Source organism: Lactuca sativa, chromosome 9 (genome assembly GCF_002870075.4).
Source record: "Lactuca sativa cultivar Salinas chromosome 9, Lsat_Salinas_v11, whole genome shotgun sequence".
Taxonomy (NCBI): Eukaryota; Viridiplantae; Streptophyta; class Magnoliopsida; order Asterales; family Asteraceae; genus Lactuca; species Lactuca sativa.
In genome coordinates this window covers 207304891-207317393 of record NC_056631.2, presented here as the reverse complement: position 1 = coordinate 207317393, position 12503 = coordinate 207304891, and the positions used below count along the sequence as shown (strand labels likewise).

Here is a 12503-nt window from a genome sequence, read left to right as displayed (position 1 = left end):
ATCCGAATGCTGCTTGCTTCGTGCTTGGTGGGATTCTGAGTAATGGGAGTGAGCCACTAGGTAAACACGTCACGCCACATGTAATCAGGGTTGAATAATCCCAAAGTGTTGGAACTGGCCCTATTGCGCAGCTCTTGTTTGAGTCCAACCGTTGTAGGGACGGATCTTTTACTTGAAGGATTATCTAATCCTCATTACATGTGATGGTGTTTAGGTGGTGGCTAACTGGCATTATGAGGAGACCTACAGCAGCTGAGGACCAGTTGTGTTGAGCTCGAGTTCTTCCTAGGGCAAGCCTAGGGTGAGGATATCGGAGAGTAGCAGTAGTAGAGGGGAGTTGGTGGAGTCGAGGAATTCCTCGGAGAAGGTACGGATAGATGTGGAAGGTAGTATGGGCCCGTACTACTGAAAGCAGAGGATCCGTACCCGAGCCGAGGAAGGCCAAGACGAGACCAAGGAACCTGTAAGTAGTCGAGATCCCTCAGAAAGTAGCAGTACCACTAAGGATTATTATTGATGTTTTGCAGAATGGTGGTACTTCGACCAAGACCGACAGATGGCGGGTCAGGAGAGGGGTCAGGTTCGGGATCTGGTACCGAGCCGATTGAGGAGAGGCTACGTGAGTTCATCACGTCGGAGATCACTAGGGGCATCCTTGAGTCGACCCCCATCATCTTTGGGTCGATCAAGGAAGGGATCGTGGAGATGATGGAGGATCGCCTACGGGCATTCAGGAGCGACTTGGCCTCTAGCCAGTCAGGATCTCGCACACTGTCCTTCAAGGACTTCAGGAGCAGTGGTGCGCCGGATTTCCATGGGGTGAAGGACCCCATTGTCGCCAGGCGGTGGATTGCGGATATCGAGTCCGCCCAGTTGATCAGCTTCTGCCCCGAGGGGTCGAAGGTGAGGTACGCAGCAGGGTGTTTACGGGACCGGGCCCGAGATTGGTGGGAGTCAGTGGGTGACTCGATGGGAGCCCCGGCTATCGAGGCAATGACCTGGTCGGACTTTGTGGCTAGGTTCAGGGCAGAGTTTGCGCCAGCGGTCGAGCTTCAGCAGCTGGCCAGGGAGTTCTTAGACATGAGGCAGACGACAGAGACCGTGGCGGAGATCACCGCCAAGTTTCGGGAGAGGGCTTTATTGGTGCCCCAGTATGCAGGTGACGAGGATATGAGGAGGACTCGTTACCACGATATGCTACGAGCTGACATTCGGGAGCATGTTAGTTTTTCGGCTTGCCCTACCCTGGACTCCATGATTGCCAAGGCTAGAGAGAGAGAGATAGATTTGGAGCACATCCGGAAACGGAAACTTGAGGATGGTCAGTCATCGGGGGCTTCGGGGAAGAAGCCCAAGGGATCAGATGGGAGGCCGAAAGGCCAGTCGGGACCGAGCCGCTGCAGGAGGTGCGGCAGGCCGCACGAGGGGGCGTGCAGGATGGGATCGTTAGGCTGCTACAAGTGCGGCAAGTTTGGGCATATCAGCAAGGATTGCACTGCTCCTGCGACCGTTGTTCAGACATCGGAGTTGCTGTGTTTCCACTGCAACCAGAGGGGCCACAAGAAGGCCAATTGCCCCATGTGGACAGCTTCAGCGCCAGTGAAGGCGCCAGCCCCAGCGACCCTGCGGATCACGGATGGCCGTCAGGGCAAGGCAGAGGCTCCAGTGGTAAGGAGTCGGGCATTTCAGTTGACTGCCGAGGAGGCACGCGCCGCGCCCGATGTGGTGACGGGTATGATTCCTTCCTTCTATCCTTTATTTTACGTTGTTATGATATTGATATGTGCTCCGTGTGTATACATGTGTATTAGGATCGTTCCATGTGAACGGCATCCCGGTTCAGGTATTGTTCGACTCGGGTGCATCCCGATCGTTCGTTTCTCTTGCTCTTAGCAAGAGATTTCATGAGACTTCAGGTGAGTTAGATTGCCCGTTAGAGGTAGAGATTGCCGATGATCGATCGGTGCGAGCATCGATGGTGTTTCGAGATTGTGTCCTGCGACTGTTTGAGGAGTGTTACCTGGTAGACTTGGTTCCCATTCCATTGCGTGGGAACAAGGTGATTATTGGTATGGATTGGTTGAGCCCTAATGGGGCAGTGATAGATTGCGCACAGCAGCTAGTGCGAGTCAAGACCCCAAGCGGGGGAGAGTTAGTGATTCATGGAGAGCGGCCGCAGTGTGGACCCACTGTATGTTCAGCAGCGAGGGCTAGGCGCTACCTTCAGCAGGGATGCGCGGGTTATGTCGCGTACGTGATGGACACCCGGGAGGCGGGTAAGGCGACCGTGAGCGAGGTCCCGGTGGTTCGAAATTTTGCTGATGTTTTTCCGGAGGAACTACCTGGGATACCTCCGGAGCGACAGGTGGAGTTCAGGATTGACCTCGTTCCCGGTGCGGCTCCGATAGCCAAGGCACCGTATCGGTTGGCTCCTCCCGAGATGCAGGAGTTGTCTACGCAGCTGCAGGAGCTGCTGGACAAGGGATTTATTCGGCCGAGCAGTTCGCCCTGGGGAGCCCCGATTCTGTTTGTGAAGAAGAAGGATGGGTCGCATCGGATGTGTATAGATTATCGGGAGCTGAACAAGGTAACGGTGAAGAACCGTTACCCGCTTCCGAGGATTGATGACCTCTTTGACCAGCTTCAGGGCGCATCTTGGTTCTCCAAGATTGATTTGCGTTCGGGTTATCATCAGATGAGGGTCAGGGAGGAGGATATGCAGAAGACCGCGTTTCGGACGCGCTATGGCCATTACGAGTTTGTGGTGATGCCGTTTGGGCTCACCAATGCTCCTGCCGCGTTCATGGACCTCATGAACCGTGTATGCAGACCGATGCTGGACCGGTCTGTGATAGTCTTTATCGATGATATCTTGGTTTATTCCAAGACCCGGGAGGAACATGAGGAGCATTTGAGAGAGGTGTTAGAGACCCTGAGGAGGGAGAGCTTGCATGCCAAGTTCTCCAAGTGTGAGTTTTGGTTGCGCGAGGTGCAATTTCTGGGGCACCTCGTCAACCAGAACGGGATTCTGGTCGATCCGGCCAAGGTCGAGGCCGTGATGAGATGGGAAGTTCCGAAGTCCCCATCTGAGATTCGAAGCTTCCTAGGATTGGCAGGCTACTATCGGAGATTTATCCAGGATTTCTCCAAGATAGCCGTGCCCCTGACGCGGTTGACGAAGAAAGCCGTGGTCTTTCGGTGGGGACCCGAGCAGCAGGCTGCATTTGAGACGCTGAGACAGAGATTGTGTGAGGCGCCGATCTTAGCCCTGCCAGAGGGCGTAGAGGATTTCGTGGTTTATTGCGATGCGTCCATTTCTGGGTTGGGTGCGGTGCTGATGCAAAGGGGGCATGTCATTGCTTACGCTTCGAGGCAGCTCAAGCCTCACGAGGCGAACTACCCGACGCACGATTTGGAGTTGGGGGCGGTGGTATTTGCCCTCAAGATTTGGCGACATTACCTCTATGGGGTTCGGTGTACCATCTACACGGACCACAAGAGCTTGAGGTACCTCATGGACCAGCCGAATCTGAACATGAGGCAGCGTCGGTGGTTGGATGTGGTGAAGGATTATGATTGCGAGATCCTTTACCACCCGGGAAAGGCCAATGTGGTGGCCGATGCGCTTAGCCGCAAGACGGCGCCGATCGGGGACGCCTGTTTGAGGATGACTGTGGTGACTCCCCTGTTGGAGCAGATTCGGGAAGCTCAACAGGAGGCTATCAAGGAGGAGCATCGGAAGAACGAGCGCGTAGTAGGTCAGGTTTCCTCCTTCGATTATGATAGCCGAGGGTTATTGACACTACACCATAGGGTGTGGGTGCCGTATCACGGGGGCGTGCGCCAGATTTTGATGGAGGAGGCGCACAAGTCCCGATTATCTATTCATCCCGGGGCGACGAAGATGTATAGGGATCTTCGTCTAGACTATTGGTGGCCCTGCATGAAGCGGGATGTGGCATGGTACGTCGAGCGGTGCTTGACCTGCAGGAAGGTCAAGGCCGAACATCAGAGGCCGCATGGCAAGATGCAGCCGTTGGACATTCCACTGTGGAAGTGGGAAGATATCACGATGGATTTTATCACGAAGCTTCCCAGGACCGCGCGTGGAGTGGATTCGATTTGGGTCATCGTGGATAGATTGACCAAGAGTGCTCACTTTATTCCGATTCCGGAGAGCATATCGGCCGAGAAATTGGCCAACATCTATATCAGGGAGATTGTGGCACGGCATGGGGTGCCAGTATCGGTGATCTCGGACAGGGATGTGCGTTTTACTTCCAGGTTTTGGAAGAGATTCCATGACGAGTTGGGCACTCGTCTGCATTTCAGCACCGCCTTTCACCCGCAGACAGATGGACAGAGTGAGCGGACCATCCAGACTTTGGAGGACATGTTGCGGGCGTGTGTTCTGGATTTCGGTGGTAGCTGGGATACCTATCTTCCTTTGGCTGAGTTCTCCTACAACAACAGCTATCACGCGAGTATCGACCGCCCTCCCTTCGAGATGTTGTACGGACGGAGGTGTAGGACCCCGATATGCTGGGGTGAGGTTGGCCAGAGAGTTATGGGAAGCACCGAAGTGGTGCTCAAGACGACTGAGAGGATACAGCAGGTCCGGAGCAGGCTTCAGACTGCTCAGAGTCGACAGAAAAGTTATGCCGACAAGCGTCGATCCGATTTAGAGTTCCAGGTCGGGGATATGGTCCTCCTGAAGGTGTCACCGTGGAAAGGCGTCATCCGATTCAGGAAGCGGGGCAAGTTGGGCCCGCGATTCATCGGACCGTTCAGGGTCTTAGCCCGGGTGGGCAAGGTAGCATATAGGCTGGATCTGCCAGCCGAGCTTAGCCAGATCCACAGCACTTTCCATGTTTCGCAGTTGCGGAAGTGCCTAGTGGACGATTCTGCAGTAGTACCTTTGGAAGATATTCAGGTTGATGACAGCCTGAACTACATCGAGCGCCCAGTCGCAATCCTCGACAGGAAGTCGAAGGATTTAAGGAACAAGAGGGTGGAGCTAGTGAAGGTGCAATGGCAGCACCGCAAGGGTTCAGAGTGGACTTGGGAGCCGGTAGACGAGATGATGGAGCACTACCCCGAGCTGTTTCAGGATCAGGCCGCAGACTTCGAGGATGAAGTCTAAAATAAGTGGGGGAGATTTGTAGCACCTGGTTTCCGGTATGTGAATTTTATTTGAGCATTGCCCTAATTTAGCCTCCGACTCGGCGAGTCATAGGGTCCGACTCGCCGAGTAGGGACGAGACTCAGGACGCGTTTTAAGTAGGCGACTCGACGAGTCCATATCCTGGACTCGGCGAGTCACCGCTGCGGGATGAAACCCTAAGTTTCAAGGGTTTGCACCCTATTTAAACTCTCATTCCGCCCCAACTCGTCCCCATTCACCCCCAGAACTCCCCCTACATCGTTTTTCCTTGTTTCCTTGAGAGTTTGAGGTGTTCTTGGTGTGTTCTTGAAGGTTTTGAAGAGTAAGAGGAGTAGATCAAGAAGAGGAGAAGGAGATCAGCCATCCTTGTGTCATTTCAACATTTCCTTTGAGGTATAACCCGTTTTCCCCTTGATTCTATGCTTAAAACTTCATTTGGGTCCTTCTTGGTCAATTCCCCAAGTTTGCATGTTCATTATATGTTGTAATAAGGCGTTTGGCCTTTGGATCTATGTAAGATTGAGCTCCAGGAGCTCAGATCTGTTAGCTTTTTGACCTCATGAGGCTTGTTAGCCCTAGATCTACCATTTTGAGATATTTTGAGCCTTATAATCCATATTGGTGAATATCCACACGTAAAGTTGGAAACTTTACGTGTGATTCGTGTCCTAGAAGTCCAGATCTATGAATGGCATGGTCTGGAACCGAGCAAATCGGTATATTTAAGAAGTGCATGGCGACGACTCGGCGAGTCGCATAGGTGACTCGGCGAGTCTGGTCGCGAGTCACCGAATTGGTCCCTTCTTCATGTGTCGAGTTGAGCCTTGAGTCACAGGGGGTGACTCGGTGAGTTGGGAGCTGAACTCACCCATGTTAGGACCCGGCGAGTCAATGCCCTGACTCGGCGAGTCCAAGGCAATCTTCATAGCTCAAGAACAGACTCGGCGAGTTGTTCATACAACTCGGCGAGTCTTAGCAGAAAGTGTTCATCGGATGAAGATGAACTCGACGAGTTGTTCATACAACTCGGCGAGTAGGATGAAGGTGTTGAATGGCAGTTAGAAGGTGAACTCGTCGAGTCATAGCCCGACTCGACGAGTAGAACCAGGGACCCAGGACATTGGTTTGCTAGGGACTCGGCGAGTGGTGATCCACTCGGCGAGTCGGGTCAACTGAAAGTTGACTCCAGCTTTGGCTTAGAGTTAATCCAGGGGTAAAATGGTCATTTTACCTAAAGGACAGTTAGCAGTGTTTGATTGAGTATGTCGTGGAAATTGCAGCCGGAGGACTCCCGGAATAGCAGCAGTCAGTTAGTTCCCGATCAGTTCAGCAGCTACCTTGAGGTGAGTTACCTTCCAGTAGCGGTGGGTCTACGGCCACAATGCCGACCCACCAGTAGGAGTTGTATGTTAGATGATTGTCTTTGTGATATCATCTAGGTTTGCTACTACCTGATATGTTATATGCTGGCATGATATGTTGTATGTGATAGTAGTAGAGTTCGGTTGTTAGGACCGAAGGGTAGTCGGACACCCCAGATACGTCCGACAGTATGTGATGATATGTTTGCATGCTGGCTTGTTATGTTATATGTGATCGTAGTAGTAGGGGGTGAAATAGTCCCCGAGGATCGGTTGTTAGGACCGATGGGTAGTCAGCACCCCAGAATGGCTTGACACGGGTCAGACGGCACCCCAGAATGGCCGTATGGGTAGGTCGGCACCCCAGAATGGCCGTACCGGGTAGTCAGGCACCCCAGAATAGCCTGGCAGTTCGTATGTTATATGTTTGTATGGTATGTGGTACGTTGGGGGGAACTCACTAAGCTTTGTGCTTACGTTTACAGTTTTGTTTTCAGGTACCTCTGCATCGAAGGGGAAGGAGCCGGCGCGGTAGCGGCACGTCATACACACACTTTTCGGTTTCCGCATTTATGAGATTCACTGGGACTGTACTCTGATATTTTGATGGGATGTATGGGGTGGCTTTTTAGAACATGGTTGCAATGTGTTATGGTGTGAACAAACAATGTTTTTAATCATTAATGTTTTCTAAAGTAATATTCTAAAAAATGAAATTTTCGGACGTAAAAATTGGGTCGTTACAATACTACCATCAAAATATTATAAAATAAATTATTTGACATCAAAAGTTCCCATCTTTTTAGTGCACGATATTGTACCAAATATATGACCGACAAGTATCTATGCCTTAAAAACATGTTTGTCGTTGCCTTATGAGCAGGCATTTGAAATTTGAGTTTTTATAGAGTTTTGATTTAAATTATGAAGAATCATCCTTTGATTCCTCATATTTGAAGTTCACAAATGTATTTAAGGGGTGTTTGGCAAGGACTTATTAACTTGTGACTTTTCTAAAATGCGTTTTTTAAAAATATTTGGATTAATTTTGTGGTGGAAAAAATCAATAAGTTAATAAGTTAAAAAGTGTGTGGTTAGCTTATACATGTAAAATGACTATTTTCAAAGTTAATAAGTCAATAAGTCATAAGGAGTTTGCACAAGTTAAAAATCTTGACTTTTTTAAAAACTCATTTCAAATGCATAAGTAGAAGTTGTTTTAAAAGCCTTTTTTTCTTTGCCAAACATTTTTTAAAACTTATTGCTTCTCAAGAACTCAATAAGTTAATAAAGAGTTTTTAGATGAAATCTCAAAGATATCCTTGATGTTATAAAGAAGTTAAGGAAAAGTTTCTAACAATTACTGTCCATTTAATCGAGGAAAATCCATAAAGTTACTTTTTTTTTTTAAATAATAACCAGTAAACCTAATCTACTCTTAATCTAACACCTAATCCATCTATGTCTAGGACAAGACTTGAACCTTCGACCTCAAAAATAAATGACATCATCTGATACTGCTAGACTAGAACTCAGTTTGATTAAATGAAGCTTGAATTGTACTCCAATGGAGTTTAGTGTTTTAATCATGATTTTTGGATATGAATTTCGATGTTAATTAAAGATGATTTGTGTGTCCGATACTTAGTTATAATATATTAAGCCCATATTAAGTTGGTAAAAGTCAAGCTATAAGTGTTAGAATGGAACTAGATGAAGTCATGCAACGTTTTTTAGGTTTTTAAATGAAGTGAGTGACATGCAGGTTTGACAATGATCATGTCAAATGGCCACACGACCATGTTTGTCCATCACACTTACATATTTTTAACTTCTTCATTTGAAAACAATGATCATTTGGCTGCTTCATGTTGTTCTTAATAGACTATATATATATATATATATATATATATATATATATATATATATATATATATATATATATATATATATATATATATATATATATATATATATATAGAGAGAGAGAGAGAGAGAGAGAGAGAGAGAGAGAGAGAGAGAGAGAGAAAGAAAAAGAAGAAGAAGAATGGGGTGTGGGCCCTATTTTATTATAAATAAAACATTAAATTAAATAGAAAATATAAAAAGTATATTAAGAGGGCAATTTAGTCATTTCAATTTCGAAAAGACCATTTTTACATACAAATTAATTCAAAAAGACCACCAATAAAAAAAAAAAAAATCAAAGTTTGCACTAAAATCCTAAAAAAATACATATCAAGGACCATTTTTACAATTTTGTCAAAAAAATAAATAAAAGATAACCTTTTGGCTAACTAATCTAAAATGTACTTTTCAATTATGTTTTAAATCTAATTTTCAGTTCTGGACACTATGTTTTGGTTATCATACATTAGCCTCACAACTTTATGTTATTTTCATTTGAAACCCTTGAACACATTTTTTCCCCTAATCTGTGCAAACGTTGCAGTCGCCATTAATTCAACTTCCACTAACGTCTGTTCAAATTTCAATCCGACTGCAAATCCCTTCTAGCAAGCATCAAATGCAAGCTCTCAGTTGGAGCCCTCGCTTCGCCGTTGCTGTTAACAGGTCATGCCGGAAAGCCTCGAGCTTCCAAGCATTTTCATCAGATTCATCAAATCAATCTCGCGGCGGTCTCCCTCGATTCTTCTCCGACGTCCTCCCTCCCTCCAAGGCAAACGCCTCACTCAAACGAACACACTCACACACCGGTGAACTTATTATCCGTCTCATTCTGGAGCGTATATAGTCTGTTAATTGTTTTGTTTAATTGGTTAGGGTTCCGCTGTTCGTGTGCAAGGGGATGAATTCTGGCATATGACTAAAGTTCTAAGGTTGAACACAGATGACAGGTAATCCACGAAATCCAAACTGCAATTGCTTCCTATTGAAGATATTCCCATTGACATGTACGCTTTACTTTTCTTAATCACCAACAATTGTGTCTTACGCATTACATCATATTGCTTCTGAACGACTCAATATCTTTCTGCTGCTATCAGAAAATGATATTCTACCTGAACTTGTAGTTGAACACTTGAACTCAAAGCAAGTGTAGTAGATAAGACACATAGTCACCATACATGGAAGATACACTTGACAAAAAAGTGCACTAAAATTAAAGATTATGATACTACAGGATACTAAGTGCACACCTAATTGCCATCTAACATCTATGTAAGGCCATCAAAACTTCATGCCCAAAGGAACTCCATAGTCACATGACTCTGCACTCAAAACAGCCTTTTTAAACTGAAGTAGACTGCTTGAATAAGAGCAACAATAAGAAGTTCATTGAGATCTTCATGAACTTATTCTCCTCTATCTCTGTATCTCCATAAGTAGAATCATGTTAAAGTGAGTTCCTGAGTCATCAATGACATCACTTAAGTACTAACATTTGTTGTTAATTTCCTGTTTACAAAAGGTTAAGTAGTGATAGAGGAACAATAGTCCTCCACATCTTTTTGTTATGAACTTGGATGTTTTTACCTTGAGATTTATTTGTGTTTTTTTTTATCATGATTTTGTAAGGATAGAGCTTTTTAATGGAAAAGGAGGTCTAGTCAAAGGGTGCATAGAAAGCATTGATAGAACTGGAGCAGATGTAGTGGCACTTGAAAATCCAAAATTAGTATCTACAAATACAACCCAATGGCATGTATTTGCAGCTTTCGGTGGGTCCCGTTGACCATGAACATAAATACATAAATACACAAATCATAATTTAATTTCTTAAAATCACATTTTTTTTTGTAGGTACTCTAAAGGGTGGTCGATCTGACTGGCTCATAGAAAAATGCACAGTATGTGTTCATCTTATTTACCACAACTCCAATTTTTATCTATAAATCGATCTAAATTCTATTTTTGAGTAAATTACAAGAATGGTCCCTGAGTTTCATGATGTTTTTGCAATTTTGGTCCTAATCGTGTAGTTTCCCAATCTTATATAGTAATCAAGCAATTCATTAATCATTTAATAAAGTAAGAGAAGGGTAAGTCATTTTACAGAGTTGCAAAAATGAAAGCTTAGGTCCTAAAATTGTAAAAGTTCACAAAACGTAGGGACCATTCTTGTAATTTACTCTTTTATGTTTTTATAATCTTAGGAGCTTGGAGCAAGCAGTGTAACACCGCTTTTGACCGAACGTTCTCCGTCAATTTCTGACAACAGAGTCGATAGGTTGCAAAGAGTCATTTTGGCTGCAGCTAAACAATGTAATTTTTATATATTTATTTATTTAATTAGTTATCTTTAGGCATTTTTATATTCTAAATGTTGACCTTAAATTGTAGGTCAACGTCTACATGAAATGACCTTGAACCCTCCTTTAAAAGTTCGTGACCTCTTACCTATCGTAAGTCACTTGTAATCTCATACATGAATTTGTTTAATATTATTTGATCGACTAAATTACATTTTTGGTCCCTCAAATTTTGGTCTTAAACAGTTTTCTCTTGCAATTTGAGGTTTTTGTAATGTTTTTCTTTCATCCTGTTATAACTTATAAGTAAAAGAGTAAATTACACGAATGGTCCCTATGGTTTGGGGTAATTTGCTCGTTTGGTCCAACTTATTTTTTTTTAATCGGAACGTTCCCTACTGTTTATATTCGTTGCACGCTCGGTCCCTGCCTTACCTAAAAAGACTATTTTGCCCTTGATTTTTTAATTTATTTAAATAAACACACTCCCAACCCTACTTCTACCTCACATTACGTTACCTTACCTATCCCATCTTATTTAAATAAATTAAAAAATCAAGGTCAAAATAGTCTTTTTAGGTAGGATAGGACCAAGTGTGCAACAAAAACAAACTCTAGGGACCTTCCGAGTTAAAAAAATAAGTTAGGGACCAAACGTTCAAATTACCCCAAACCATAGGGACCATTCATGTAATTTACTCTAAGTAAAAAGACAATATTTTTGGGACCAAAATTGCAAAAATCGGCTATACTTTCCGTTCAAAAATTGACATTTTATGTGGAACAGGGACCAAAAACGTTACAAGAACCAAAAAAAAGGACCAAAAATGTAACTTACTCTTATTTTATGAATTGCTTTGTTATAAAACTTATCTTTTCACTTTTTTTTTTTTTTTTTTTTTTTATTTGCTTAGGTTTCACAATCGAAACTATGTTTTATAGCTGCAGCTGAGGCAACACCGGTTTTGAATGTTTTGGCTTTATCCAAACAAGAGCCTGTTGGGTCAATCATTGTGGGACCCGAAGGCGGTTAGTAACTTACTATCTGAAATCTATTTTGGCGGTTACGAGGTTGTTATGGTCTGAAACAATGTTGTGATGTTATCATGTTCCAGATTTCACGGAAACCGAGGTGAAACTGATTCTAGAAGCGGGAGCTACAGCTGTAGGGCTGGGCCCACATCGCCTTCGAGTTGAAACCGCAACAATCGCACTTTTGGCAACAACAATGTTATGGTCTGACACCTGGCGATCGACTATCTGATTCTTAATGTGATTTTAGGTAGCAACTGATAGAGTAGAGTAGACTTTCTATTATGGACTTTTGTTATATGCCTTAGACAAAGTTGAATGAATGAATGATCCACTCAATCTTATGCAAGATATTGGATATTTGATAATTCTAACTTAATGATGGCTCCTACTACCTCTAAGTATATCTTTGAAGTTTATATGATGTTAAAGGGGCTGCAATCGGTGGCATTCCTTTCCATTGTTATTAATATTTACATTCTATGGGAATTGGTATTTGCTAATTTTTCTTAAAAACTATAAAATGAGTGCTTAACTTAATGCAGAAAAAAAAAAAAAAAGACTTGGTAAAGAAACTATAACCTTGATTTTTTCTTGTTAAGATTAATGCCTTGAAAGTTTGTTCCCTATTCTTTGATGTTATTTATGTTGTTTTTCGTTATTCTTTTTGTCCATGTGTTTTTTAATGAAGGGTATTGTAACTATTTACATCAAAGACTATAATTAAAGTGG

At 44.1% G+C, this 12503-nt stretch overlaps 1 protein-coding gene across 2 annotated transcripts; it reads left to right on the top strand.

Moving 5' to 3' along the window:
• The first annotated feature begins 8935 nt into the window (after nucleotides 1–8935).
• Nucleotides 8936–12150, top strand: LOC111892996 (uncharacterized). Of its 2 annotated transcripts, XM_052767504.1 has the most exons (9): nucleotides 8936–9205; nucleotides 9310–9383; nucleotides 10066–10208; nucleotides 10291–10337; nucleotides 10644–10752; nucleotides 10831–10892; nucleotides 11527–11568; nucleotides 11654–11768; nucleotides 11855–12150. In XM_052767504.1, exons 1-9 carry the CDS (start codon nucleotides 9053–9055, stop codon nucleotides 12001–12003), a joined length of 894 nt encoding a protein of 297 aa, XP_052623464.1. In that variant the 5' UTR covers nucleotides 8936–9052; the 3' UTR covers nucleotides 12004–12150. The 2 variants fall into 2 exon arrangements, with proteins under 2 accessions (XP_052623464.1, XP_052623465.1); XM_052767505.1 differs by lacking the exon at nucleotides 11527–11568 and having other exon boundaries at nucleotides 8939–9205.
• Nucleotides 12151–12503: the final 353 nt, after the last annotated feature.